At 38.9% G+C, this 13,407-nt stretch overlaps 1 protein-coding gene across 5 annotated transcripts; it reads left to right on the top strand.

Moving 5' to 3' along the window:
* Window positions 1-2,183: 2,183 nt before the first annotated feature.
* On the top strand, window positions 2,184-13,035 carry washc2c (WASH complex subunit 2C). Of its 5 annotated transcripts, none has more exons than XM_085296833.1 (31): window positions 2,184-2,345; window positions 3,967-4,110; window positions 4,246-4,410; window positions 4,591-4,659; window positions 4,741-4,914; window positions 5,039-5,132; window positions 5,220-5,278; window positions 5,371-5,424; window positions 5,538-5,633; window positions 5,740-5,824; window positions 5,999-6,058; window positions 6,177-6,322; window positions 6,422-6,512; window positions 6,600-6,653; window positions 6,739-6,948; window positions 7,053-7,198; window positions 7,288-7,398; window positions 7,916-8,011; window positions 8,097-8,198; window positions 8,288-8,395; window positions 8,481-8,650; window positions 8,790-8,910; window positions 9,152-9,544; window positions 9,637-9,765; window positions 9,869-9,970; window positions 10,096-10,170; window positions 10,368-10,427; window positions 10,904-11,131; window positions 11,268-12,002; window positions 12,097-12,268; window positions 12,386-13,035. In XM_085296833.1, the coding sequence occupies exons 2-31, from the start codon at window positions 3,967-3,969 to the stop codon at window positions 12,532-12,534; spliced, it is 4,398 nt and encodes a 1,465-aa protein (XP_085152959.1). In that variant the 5' UTR covers window positions 2,184-2,345; the 3' UTR covers window positions 12,535-13,035. The 5 variants fall into 5 exon arrangements, with proteins under 5 accessions (XP_085152959.1, XP_085152958.1, XP_085152961.1 ...); XM_085296832.1 differs by having other exon boundaries at window positions 2,185-2,345; window positions 9,113-9,544; XM_085296835.1 differs by lacking the exon at window positions 5,999-6,058 and having other exon boundaries at window positions 2,185-2,345; window positions 9,113-9,544.
* Window positions 13,036-13,407: the final 372 nt, after the last annotated feature.

Below are 13,407 nucleotides of genomic sequence, written 5' to 3'. Positions count from 1 at the left end.
TATTTTTTTGGTCTCAAGTAATGTTTATTGTATTAAGTGTCACCCATGTATGCATTTTTGTTTTGCTTCCACGGAACCACTTTCTTGGAATTTTTTTTAATATCACTTTGTTACCAGCAGCATATTACAAAAACACATCCTTTTTTCACAATTATTTAGTTGGAACCATGAAAAATGCCAAAAATAAACACATTTTCACAGGCATAAAAGAGTGCTATTTGGCACCATTAAAGTGCTGCCAAATGGTATGCACTGTCCTTTAAAATTCTGGACAAATGTTGGACAAAAAAAATGTTAGGAAGAAAGTGTACTCCACGTAAACAAAATCTTAAAGTCATGTTCTTAAGAAAAAGGAAAACATTCAACGAGAGATGTATCTGGCCCCTCAGTTGATCCATTTACTCATCAGAGTGAGCTCTCATCAGAGATGGTCTTGTCCAAATTGGTCTAATTAATAATAACACAGAAAGGTACAGTCAGAAACTCCATGCAATACTATCTACAAAGCATCAGATTGGTAGTTGCATCATTTTTCAGCATGACAATAATCCCAAACAGTGCAGTAAAAGCACAGATGGATGGAAAAATGCACAAAAGAACGATCATAGATTGGCCTCCCCAGAGCCCGGACCTTAACATTGAAGCAGTGTTGGATCATTTTGACAGATAATGGAAGAAAAGTCAGTCAACATCTAAAGAAGAGCTTTGAATGTCCTTCAAGAAGCCCGGATAGTTATTCTTGAGGACTACTCAAAGAAATTACTACAAAGCTTGCCTATGAGAGTTCAGGCTGTGCTGAAGAATGAAGGTGGTTGTACTAAATATTGACCTTCATCTTTGGCTTTTGTATAAACTGTTTTTACCTTGTGTAACGTAGTTCCATGTATGTTCGCCTATGTTTAAATAAATTACATGTATATCCCATTTTCACAGTGAAATAAAATTAAAAGACTTTTGTACAGCATTTTAGTTTAATTTTATATAAGCAGTATTCACAAATTTCTTTTATTGTCAGAATTATCATGGTCAAATATTAATCTAATCAAATATAGAACTTGTGTAAAGGTGTAAATCAGTGGGTTAATTTTAAGGTGTGCTTTAGATTAGGTACATGCATCAGTAAAACTCTGAAGACATTTGCTTTGAAAAATGTCAGTTTTAGTAATTGGTTTAGCTGCAAATTACCACAAAAGATAACAGTCTTTTCTGCATGGTGTTTATAGAAAAGATATTCATATTAGTAAACTGTACATGCTTTGTTACTGACCTTTAGAGGGCACTGTCCTCCATCTAGACTCATGGTTCTCAAATAAACACAGGAGAACGGGAGCTCCTTGTAATATTATCTGTCCCGGAAATGCTATAAAAAAAGACTAAGCACCCACATACATGGCAAACAAGAGATGAAGCAGCAGAGTGAGACCAAATGAGCCCTTGTTTTTAGTTAGTTTTTTTTTAAAATCTGTTATAGCTGATCACAGCTGGTGTCAAGAAGTGCCACGTAACTCACGCAGCCACATTACCAAGCATTTCATGCGTACCTCAATCTTTTCATCAATGGGTCAAGAATATCAGCGGTCTGAGCACTTTTATTTGCTATAGCAAATAAAACTAATAAGAAAAAAGTAAATTATTTGCCTTTGCAACATGATACTCATATGAGGTTGGTAAGATTTTACAAAATAGGCCTTCTTTAGTTGTTTAAGACGAAGAAAAAGTCTGAAACGAACCGATTACTCATAAAATGTGATCTAATCTTGTGCGCCACCCCCCTGTCCATGACATGCACAGTTGGTGTTTGGAAAGGCTTTAGCCATGTTTTTTTGTTTTGTTTGTTTGTTTGTTTGGTTGGTTGGTTGGTTGGTTGTTGTTTTTTTTTTTGGGGGGGGGGGGGGGTATTTGGTCTTGTTGTAATTTCAATAACAGATAAATGTATTCGGTTTTGCTTTCGTTTTTTGTTAACAGCTGACACGTGAATGAAGAGTTTTGCTTTGCCGTTACTTTATTGTTCTCTCTCGCTCTCGTTTATATATATCGGATTTCTTCTGGCATTCAATAACCTATGTATTTTAAATAAAACGCAACACTAACATGAATGAGATGCAGCGACAACCACACCAGTCACCCAACGCGGAAAGCCAGCCGTTTGGTCTGTTCCACTCCGCCCCACTTTCACTATGTTGCTGGGCAACGACAGTCAGGTGACTGTCTGCAGACAGAATATGGCTGACCTGTCAGAAGACCAATGAGGGAAAGGCCAAATTTTGCATAATCGATCTTATTTTCCTCGTCGTTTCTGACAACACTTGACCGTCTTAGAAAGCATTTATCCAGAGGTCGTCAAGGTAAGCTCGGGAGTGCGTGGTTTTTGTCTGTGTGTGTGTGTCACTCTCGTTAGCTCGGAACAGCAGCAACCACCGTTGGTGTTGGCTAGCTAAGTTAAGCTAGCTGTTAGCCAAACAGTCTGCGCTTTCTCTACCAAGAAAGAAATTCTAGTTACAAGAAATGACATTTAGACAACTCTGTGGATTCCTCAAGCTTCCTTCCGGAAACTTGTAACACTATTGCAGAACATGTTGTGTCGAAGGATATTAGTAGAATGATAAAAGTTAAAAGAGGAAGTTATAAGTTAGAATTGCATTCATCGTGTTGCATTTCAGGCGCATATTTAAAGCAGTCAGTATCTGTATGCACACGCACATGCACAGACAGTCCTCCCATGAAAACTTTTAAATCTATATTTGGATAAGGTCTCCAGAAAAGTAATCTGTTCCGATTTACTCAGACGTAATGACCGCTGTAAGTTTTTGGTTTGCTTTGTTGTGGCTTAATTGGCTCAAAGGTCTTGGATTAGAATAGGTACTTGCATCACATTCAAACCACTCGTAGCTAAAGCGAGTAGCGGTGACTATCTCGTTACAATTAAATGTTTTTTCTGGCTAGGCTAGTCTAGCTATGTTAGTACAAATGCTGTATAAGCACCTGCTGCATACAGAGCTATTAAACATGGAGTTGTATTATAAGGACTTGCGACGCTCTGTGATAATTTCATTTCATGCGCATTTTTTTCCAATTACTGTTTAAGTTAAAAAAAAAAACACACATACGTGCATACAGCAGCACTTGGAATGGATCTCTAGCATCAGCTATGCACTTCTATTACCAGCGAACTGTGGCCAACCAACATTGGGCTCTTCCCGCAGCGGAAAAGTGGTGTTTGTATCCACAATATACAAGCGTCACACCACAGGAGGAAAGTAGCTGACCTCTGGAGAATAGGCACATGACACTGTAGTAGTAGTAGTGACATACCCACAGTTGTTTTCAGTGGAGAGTTTTAAACCTTTGACCAGAGTTCATGCTGGCTGTTTAGCTGTGGGAGGCATCATGTGGGTTTTTTATTTGGCCATGCCGATGTCCTTGACTCTGATCTGGAGTGCCACAGTCCTGCCAAAGACCGCATTGTTTGTGTTAACTGTTGTAATTTCTTTTGATCTCAGAGCAGTGAGATTAATTACTGATATTGTACAGTTTTGCACTCAAAATTTATAGGTTAATTATTAACAGATTTGTCTGTTTGATACAATGTTCCAAGCTTATTGGGTCACCTTAAATGTAGAGAATATGACAAACTGGTCCTCAGTTCCTACTTTATCTCTGTGATATGAATAGTTTTTTCAGTGTCTGAAGACTTGTTGGTAAGGGGAAAGTTGTTTCTGGATGATGCACTTCCAAAAAATACAAAAAAAACCCCTAAAATATTTAAAAGCTATTTTCATCACCAAGCTTTGACATTCAATGCATTTGTTCAAAACAAGCTCAAATAAAAATTGAATCATTGTAGGCAAACCTTCATTTTATTTGAGGTTTTATTTATTTATTTTTTTACCATTGGGGTTTCAGAGGCATTTAAGGGCTCGTATGAATTATTAAATCCATTAACAGAAGCACGTGATCTGGTTGCAGATGAGTGGGTTGCCGGAGGGAATGGCAAATGGCCCAAGCAGGAGTGAACACTTAGAGAAAGATGCTCAGATTTGGGAGAGACCCTGGACTCTTGAAGAGATGCGACAAAACGACGCCAACTGGTCCTTAGCAGCTGACTCAGGGGTAAGTCAGGAAGATCCTCCCCAGCTCTGAAATGGAGCAAAGAAACAGAAGATGTATGTTCTGTTTGGTGAATTGAAAGTCATCCTGCAAGCTATCCTGTCTTAATAATGTCTAACAATTTCCTTTTCTTTACAGCTCTTCCTCTTTCTTCAAGATTTCTCACAGAGAATGCTGTCAAAGACACACGAGATTGAAAAGCAACTGGACAGTCTGATCCGTGACACCAAGACCACAGACAGCTGCTTGCACTCTGTCTTTAATGACTTTTTGATGCTGTCCAACACACAGTTTATAGAAAATGTAATGCATAGCTTTTAAACATTTACACTGCAATTCCTTCTTTATAGCTTAGCTGTGTCTGTACATTATGATAACTCACACAACTTATTGATGCACTATTGGAGCCATGAGTGATCCAAGGTCTCTTTTGGTGAAGTTTACACGATGTAATCTGTCTTTTAACTTTATGTCCTGTTTCAGAGAGTGTATGATGAAGAAGTAGAAGAGACTGTACCCAAGGCTGAGGCTTCAGAAAAGAAGCCTCAGCAGGTACGTTAAGAAATTCAGCACCTGTTACTCGTATTTCTTGAACTATTCCCATAACTGTGATTATGTGTGGTTTTCCTTAAGGAGAAGTCTCGAGAGCAGAAAGAAGCAGAATTGATACCTAAGATGCAGGAAGCTGTGAATTATGGTCTGAAAGTGTTGGAGTCGGCCTTTGAGCATCTGGACATTAAAGCAGGAAACTCTGACTCGGAGGATGAGGAGGTGTCAGACAGAGCAGATGCAATCCTAGAGCCCAAGGTGTGCTTTCATCTTTGAAGCATTAAAGGGGATTATTGTAATAACTATAGAAAACCTATTAATAATGTTTCTTTACATTAATTTAATTTATTTTCTGTTTACTTCCTGTTTCCTGAACCTTTAGGATCTTTATGTGGACAGACCACTGCCGTATCTGATTGGTTCCCAGGCCTTCATGGAACAGGATGATGTTGGACTTGGTGACCTATCAAGTGATGGTAAAGTACTCATTATTACTGACGATAGCTTATGTAGGCACTCGCATAAAGTAACGTATATTTCTAACAGTGTTTCTGTCATTTCAGAAATGTCAGTTGACAGTGACAGGGACAGTGTGATTGAAAGTGAAGATGACAAAGAAGAAGTAATATCATTTTCACATTTTTTCACATATATATATTTCTTTTTTTTTTTTTTAAATCCTTACATTTATTCGTGTTTCTAATACTTTAACAGCATTCAGACGATGATTTTAATCAGGAGGAGGAAGTTCACAATAGTATTAAGAAGGTAACCTGTTTCCCTATTTGTCCAACACATTAACAACTACAATACATGCTAAAATAAAATATAACTAACATTTTTGGTATTTTTGGGGGGGGTTTTCTCCTACGCTTGCCTAGAAGTCCTCCATGGTGAGTTATGAAGATGATGAAGAGGACGATGAAGATTCTGACATCTTTGGGGAATCAGACAAGGAGGATGACGAAGACACACAAGTATGCTACGCCCATATAAAGGACTAACAACAGTGTTATGGAAATGTCTGATTCCTTTTTTCTTCTCTGCTTTCTAATCTGCTCTGTTTGTTTTTGTCACGTTCAGAATACAGGTCCATCGTCATTTGCTGATGAGCTAGCTGCCCGAATCAAAGGTGAACCGTTCAACAAACCCGAGGGAGATCGTGCATGTGAGTCCTGTTATTACGAAACTTTTTAAATATTCATCTTTTCCGCTCATTGTATTCCATTTGATTGAAAATGAGTGCATCCAAGTTTACTTTTAAGATTTCCCAGAAAGCATTACAGCTCATCACTGCATGCTCAGATATTTTGTTTTTTTCTACCGTGTTATACATTTGAAGCATTGGCATCTAAGAAGAAAAGTAAAAGCAGAAAAGAGCCAAAGCCTGCAAAGCCACAGGGTAGGATACTCATTCATTCATCAGTACATGATGATTTTTGCATTAGTGCTTTTCCCATCACTTATTTCCAAAGCAGGGATTCCATTATTCTCAGTTTTGTTAATTGACATTGTAACAGCTGCTGAGGAAGACAGTGATGACATGTTCAAGCCACCAAAGATGGAGGATGATGATGATGAAGAGGATGATGAGTTTTCACCATTTGGGGGGAAAAGTGGCCTCTTCAGTGGAGGGAAAGGCTTATTCGATGATGATGATGACGAGGTGATAAAGTTATTTTGTCGGTTGCTCTGTTTCACCTGATTTCCACATTGTAGAGACTGTTTGAACTGTGTTGTCTTATATTGTTGTATCATCATGCAGGGTGATCTTTTCTCTGAGGCACCAAAACCTGCTGTGTCTCAAGAGAAGAAAGCTGTGAATGAAAGTGTGAAAAGCACAGAAGAAAGTGCAGGTGAGAGAACAATATACATAAAATATTTACAGATGTTTTAAAAAGTGGACCTATAACTTAACGCATATCTTTTCATTAACACCCAAGAACCTACCAAATCTATAAAGAAGATTCCAGTCGGTGCTGTATCAATATTCCCAGGTAGGAATTAGTTTTATGATGGCTAAATAACCTTGTGAGTGTGTGTCATCATCCTTAAATAAAGTCAGTCACTTTCTGCCAACAGAAAGCAGCCTCTTCAGTTCAGGGAACAACTCCGAGTCAGAGGAAAGCAAACAGAATGGGACTCCAGCTCCTAAGACCACTGCCCCTTCCAAACAGGTTCCAGTAGGAGCTGTCAGAGGAGGGGGTGGGCTGTTTGATGATGAGGAGGAAGACGACGACGACGACGACGACGACTTCTTCAGTGGTAGAAGCCTGAAAAAAGCTGACTCAGGTAAGAAATGAAAATGGGAACCTAAGCGCTACAGTGAAAGTTGAAATAAGTTCCACACTCTGAACTGACTATGTAGTGATTGTACTTCCTTTTTTACTTTTCAGAAAAATCCAAACCCAAGAAAGCTGTTGACCTTTTCAGTAATGATGATGATGATGATGGGGACATATTCAGTGACAAGTTCAGTGCAGCACCTCCACCTCAAAACAAGGAGGTAGTAGCAGATAAGGAAAATCCACCTGAGAAAAAGGTATAATCGCACACATTTATCGCTGCTGCGAAACATGATGACTAAGTGTATAAGATGAGTTTCATACATTCATTAATTTTTATGTTTAGATGCCTGCAGGGGCCATCTCCATGTTTGGTCCTGGGACTAAAAGCTTGCTCAGTGAGGGCCTAAAGAAACGGCAGCCATCTACCAGTGAGGAGTCTGAGAAAGCAGAGGAGGTCTGAATGGAACATTGTCTAACAATATTCTCCTGACAAAATCAAATTTACTGTGTTTTCACTTGCAAAATGGCAGGACTTTGGGCAAAAAGCTCTCAATTTGGCTTCATTAACTTGAATGCGAAGGCCATCTAGCATTTTAAAAATTTTTTGCAGTGTTTCATAATACGCCATCAACTATTTGGAGACTTGACTGTATATTGAATTTTACCTTATTCCATGAAGGTCTGGGTGTGCAATTTGTTTTGTGGTTGTTCCTGCCTGTGGAATAAGTCATTTGTCAGGCACAGATCATATTAAATGCGCAAACAAGGGCAGAAACTCCAGTGCTTTCTGAAAATAGGCCAAATTCAATTTAGTCTGGAAAACACTGCTGGCTTTTTCTCCTGTTGACAGAGTTCACTTCTCTTTACTGTTTATCACTGTTTTTCTCATAAGATTAAAAACCTTATTCTGCCGCTTTAAAGTCAGAAAGGTATTTGTATTCGGTTTCACATCATCATGTTATGGATTTCAGAATGGTCTGCCTCCAGATGTTGGAAGTGCTGCTGTCAAGCAGCCTCAGAAACCCCAGACCAGAGGCCTGTTCTCTGATGATGATGAAGATACACAAGTAAGGCTCTCAGACATCAGTGGGTAAAATTAAAAACAGCACTGGTACATTTTATTACACTATAAATGTGTTTTGCCTTCCACAGGTATTTTCAACCAACATTAAGAGTCAGTCTAAGCCTGAAACTACAGGCCAGAGCAAACCCGCCATGGCTCCTTTGTCTTTATTTGATGATGAGGATGAAGAGGTGAAAATATTTCTTCACAAACTTAAATGAAGTTAGTCTTATTTTGGTGAGACTGCATCACTATAATCTGATGAATCTTCTGCTTGCAGGATCTGTTTGCCTCTGTAGCTAAATCTAAACCAAAACCACCTCAAGCTAAAGCCTCCACACCACAGCCCACTAAGCCTGTGTCCAGTTCACTCTTCAGTGATGATGAGGTATGAATATATACAAAAAAACCAAACATTCCAATTCTTCCTGCCAGCACTTTATTAAATGATGGATTATTTTCTCAAATGACAGGACCAATGGCTAAGTTCAAAAAGTAGTGCAACAAAACCAGAGACCAAGACCGGAGGTATGAAATCCAGTGCAAGTGCCCCATCCAGTCTCCCCAGTGCCAAACCAGCTCAGAAGAGCACCCTCTTTAATGACGATGAGGATGATTTGTTTGCTCCAACAAAAGAATCAAGGTATTTACAGACTTTCTCTTCCTCCATGCAGAATATTTCTACTCATTGTAGAATGACTTTGATCTTAGTCTTTTGCAACTTTTGCAACGCTCTTTGACAGGATTTCTTAAATATCCTCTTGTTTTGCCACTCTTTATAGTAAGACAAAGCCGCAGAGGGTTGCTCTCTTGTTTGAAGATGAGGGTGATGATGATGAAGATAAAGGTTCCCTCTTTGGCATCAAACATGCTGCTAACACAAACGCAGCAACTCCAGCGAAAGTGAGTGCACTCATGATTCGTTTTGGGGGTTTTTTTGTATTTAACATTTGCTTTGATGCTTCGCTCCAGTGATCTTTAAAGGGGTCTTTCATTTGAAAAAGCATCAGCAAACAGTAGTGATATTTAAACTGAGATTCTGTGTAATATATTACACCCTTTTGTTGTATTCAGACCAAATTCTATAAATAACTCTTTTCTTTAGAGACCTGATGTGACCTCTCAGTCGTCCTCGGTCTTACAGAAGTCTGAGGAGGTTGCAGTTTCTGTGACAGCATCAAAGGACAAGCCATCAGTGCAGGAGAAACCTGCAACAAAGAACACTGAGCCAGTAACACCACCATCATCGTCAGAGAGCAGCGAAAGTAAAAAGAAGCCTGCTGGAGCTGTGAGTCTTTTTGGAGGCATTAATGTTCTCCCGAACAAGCCGACTAAGAGCCCGTTGGACGAAGACGATCAAGATGACATCTTCCTGTCTAAAGACAGCCCACCAACAAATGTCAAAAAGGAGGAAAAGAAGGAAGAGAAAGTGAAAACAAAGACCGTTAGTCTGTTTGATGATGAGGAGGAAGATGAACGGGATTGGAATAATCCAATATTTACGCCCAGTAAACCCACAACAAAAAACACTGTAAAGGTTTGTCTGCTTCAGAAGAATTGATTGAATTGCATGATTTTATTTCTCTTGTAGTAACTGTTAAAAAAGTCTGTCTGGATATTATTTTATAGTCTATAGAGGAGCGACCGCAGGCAACGAGCACCGGGGTGTTCCAGGATGAAGAGCTGCTGTTCAGTCACACACAGCAGAAGGACAACGACCCAGATGTTGACCTATTTGCCACTTCACCAAAAACTACAGTCAGTATATTTGATATGATTTTTACGTCTATCTTGTCCCTGTAGATAACATATTTCACTTAGCTACATAGTGTCTCTAAAAGCAGATATGTTCTTTTACTAGAGTTCCAAGCCTAGCTCAGTGAAGCCAGCAGCACAGAGTCTGTTTGCAGATGATATTGAAGATGACCTCTTCAGCTCCATCAAGCCAAAAGCTCCTCCTCCGGTACCAGTATGATTATTTTTAGCAATTAGATTTTGGGCTTCTGTTGTGGTAGGAAAAAATATCAGTTGTGTTAATGTCAAGTAAACTCAAAACCCAGAAATCCAATCCCTCCTTTTCATTCTTAGAAAGTAGCAGAGAAGCCCAGTAAGCCTGTTGACAAAGCACCACTCGCAAGTCCAGACCCTGTATCAGAGACTGAGGTTAGACTGAATTGCCCATATCATGCTTTCTTCCTTCTAAGTTTTTACTTTTTATGTATTTTTTTTAAATGGTTTTCAGTATGTTGTGATAGACGCACTTATTTCATAGTTTCCCTTATTGAAATACAGTGCTCTTTCTAGCTGAACACTTTTGGATTAAATTCTGACCTGTAATTACCTGTAATTTGACCACACAGAAACCCGCACCGAGCCCTGTAAAACCAAAAGATTCCTCATCGAAGATTGGGAAGCTTCAAGTAATATTTTTGTTTTCATTGAATCAAACGTCCTCATTCCTGACATTTCACTCTTGATTCCTTCTGAGGAAAGCTTGTTCCCACTTACATGTCTTTCTTTTTAAGGTTTCCTTCTGTCTGGGCTTTTAAAAAAAAAATTAAAATAAAAATTCCACCTTCAGATCTTCAAAATGAAGCATATTGTCTGCTTTGATTTGTATGTATTAAACAGAGAACAAAGTTTGCACCTGCTACTTTGCAGTTTCACTTGTTGGCACTTACCCATCTTGTTCTTCCTTCACTTCCATCAACAGTTCTGGTTTCTCATTTCTCTCTGAATGATCTGCTGTTTGGAACTATGATGAGAAACTTCATGAATAGATAATAGCCAAAAATGTCTTTTTTTTTTTTTTTTTGAGTCACATAATTAGTCTGTTTTAAAAAGGTTAGTATCATATTTATATTTTTCACTTTGACCCTATTTTGTTTGCATTCAGGCCAGTCTGATGATCAACCCTGCTGCGTTGCTCCCTGGTGCAGTACCCACTATGCCAGGAGATGCAAGTTTATTCCCTGGCATGGCACCCAGTTCCTCCTCTGGTGTATCCAGCTCAAGCTTGAGCCCAAGCCCTGCCACAACTCCTGCAAGAGCTGGACCAGACAGAGAGGGAGGCGTCAGCTTTGACACCCCGGTCCAGGTCACAACATTGCAGAGCGCACACAAGGTGTGGTTTTTTTTTTTTTTTGTTTTTTTTTGTTTGTTTTTGTTTTTTTGATTGATTTGATTGAGGCTTATTATTGTCTTTCTTATTTTTCGGATTTCTGGGTTGACATTGTTAGTGTGAATCTTCTGTCATGCAGAGTCGCACCAAAGGTTCTGCACTTCGGAGACCCCAGTCCAGAGCAGCGAGGCAGCAAGCGGCCCAAAGATCTGTGGAGGATACAGAAGAGACCCTAGGTAGAAATGTTCTTGGGCCAAACCCCACCGTGTCTGGTTTAGTCTCACCTACATCGGACAAGTCTGACCATTTGCACGTCGATCCAACACTACCAAGCTTAACTGCACATACAGCCCTGCCTTCCTCTACACCTTCTCAACCTTTACCCATTTCCACAACTGCTCAACCTTTACCCTCCCAAGCTTCCCCTAGACCATCCGAACTAAAACTACCAGTGTCCTCAAAGGCTGAAAAGAAAGACTCTGTAAAGGACAGTAACAAGCTGCTGCTGTCTCCTGATGAGGATGACCTTTTTGGCTCTGACAGTGTGTTTGGGGGAACCTCAATCTCTAACAAATCCTCCACCAGGCAAACTTCTAAGGCGGTGCCCCCTCAGGCCAATAGCGGGACGGGACTGAAGAAGGATAAAGATAAAACCACACTCCCATCCATTTTTGATGGCAACACTGATGACCTTTTTCAGAAGGTTAAGCCAAGACCAACTACTAAAAAAGCCAAGGCAGCATCCTTTTTGGGAGAAGATGATGATGATGACGATGATGACATCTTTGGGCTGAGCAACAGCTCCACTCCCTCATCTACAAGCAGTAAAGAAATCAAGAACAGCAGTAGTTTTTCAAAGCAGGACCTCTTTCAGGTACCTTTCTTCTTATTTTATTTTTATGTAAATGAGATTGTCTGTGTCGTACTCCTAATGAGGTTTATTTCCTCAAACATTTGTCTGTTCTCAGGACGAAGTAGCCGCTGTGCCTAAAGTTAACAAGAAGCACAAAGAGAAGACCATCGATGCCAGCTTGTTTGATGATAACATAGACATCTTTGCTGACCTGACGGACACTTTAAAAACAAAAGAGAAGTCCAAGGCAAAGGGAGATACCAAATCGATATTTGATGACGACATGGGTAAGCAACAATAAAATGCACGTGGTTATTTTTAATGGAAATGTTCAATTTCGCCTTTTCTCTTGTCTGCCTGGCTTGTTTGACTAAATATTATGTATGCCTCTCTGTTCTTTAAAGATGACATTTTCTCAACAAGCACAATAAAGCCAGTGGCAAAGGCTCCTCCTAAAACAAAGAAAACAACACCATCCAAGGAGAACAGCAGTACCGCAACGGATTCAAGCAACATTTTTGATGATCCACTTAATGCTCTGGGCGGGAATTGAACTGTCGTTTCCACGTAGCCAGATTTGTACAATTTGTGCATTCATTCTTTTGTCATTTGGATCATTGAAAGATATCAGATTTGCTGTTAATAGAGTATTTATTCATATAAATTCATATAAATAATGTGGCTTATTTTTGGCAATCAAAGTCAAATGAAAATAATTCCAGCTTTTTCAAAATCATCCTGTTGTCATTGTTATTTTATACTGTTAGTCTTTCCTATACATAATAGCACTTTATAAGCATACCATATGCTTAGCCTCGAAGTCTCCAGAACTTAAACGGCAACTGTTTTGTTTGCATCCATGGGCTTTGCCATGTGAGATTTCATCTCTTTAGGTTTGTGCCATATCATGTTTATGAGAAATCATTGTGTTTACTTACTATCTTAGGCATTTTTGACAATGTTTTTATTAAGGAAATTCACCCATTTCTTAACTTTGGTTGTGATTAAAAAGAAAATTCATTTTTAATAACTAAAAAGAAACATATTTTAAGGATCCTTATTGTCTGTGATTATTTCAGAGTCTGTGAATTTCATGTATGTTGTCTGTCTTTAGGTATAGGCAGTTGTGATTTTACGTTACGATTAAGATTCTGTGATTTTATTTACTTTATTTTTATTTATTTATTTGTATTCTTTGGTTGAAGTCACCAAAATTAAAGGTAAAGGGGGGATTTTAATTTAGTTACATTTCTTGATTAAATTGAAAAAATTAAGCTTTAACTCGTGATACCAAATTCTGTGCTTGACATAGCAGCCTTTTCTGTTGTATAAGAAGTGCTTGGTGACATAGAAATATACAAATTGATATACGTTTAGATAAACGCATACATAAGATGAATGATTTTAAATGCACTTATTTATCTAG

This window comes from Mchenga conophoros, linkage group LG13 (assembly GCF_057382185.1).
Source record: "Mchenga conophoros isolate Kocher_MC1m ecotype Shallow Benthic linkage group LG13, M_conophoros_male_GT1.1, whole genome shotgun sequence".
Classification (NCBI taxonomy): domain Eukaryota; kingdom Metazoa; phylum Chordata; class Actinopteri; order Cichliformes; family Cichlidae; genus Mchenga; species Mchenga conophoros.
This window is presented reverse-complemented; position numbering and strand designations above follow the sequence as displayed.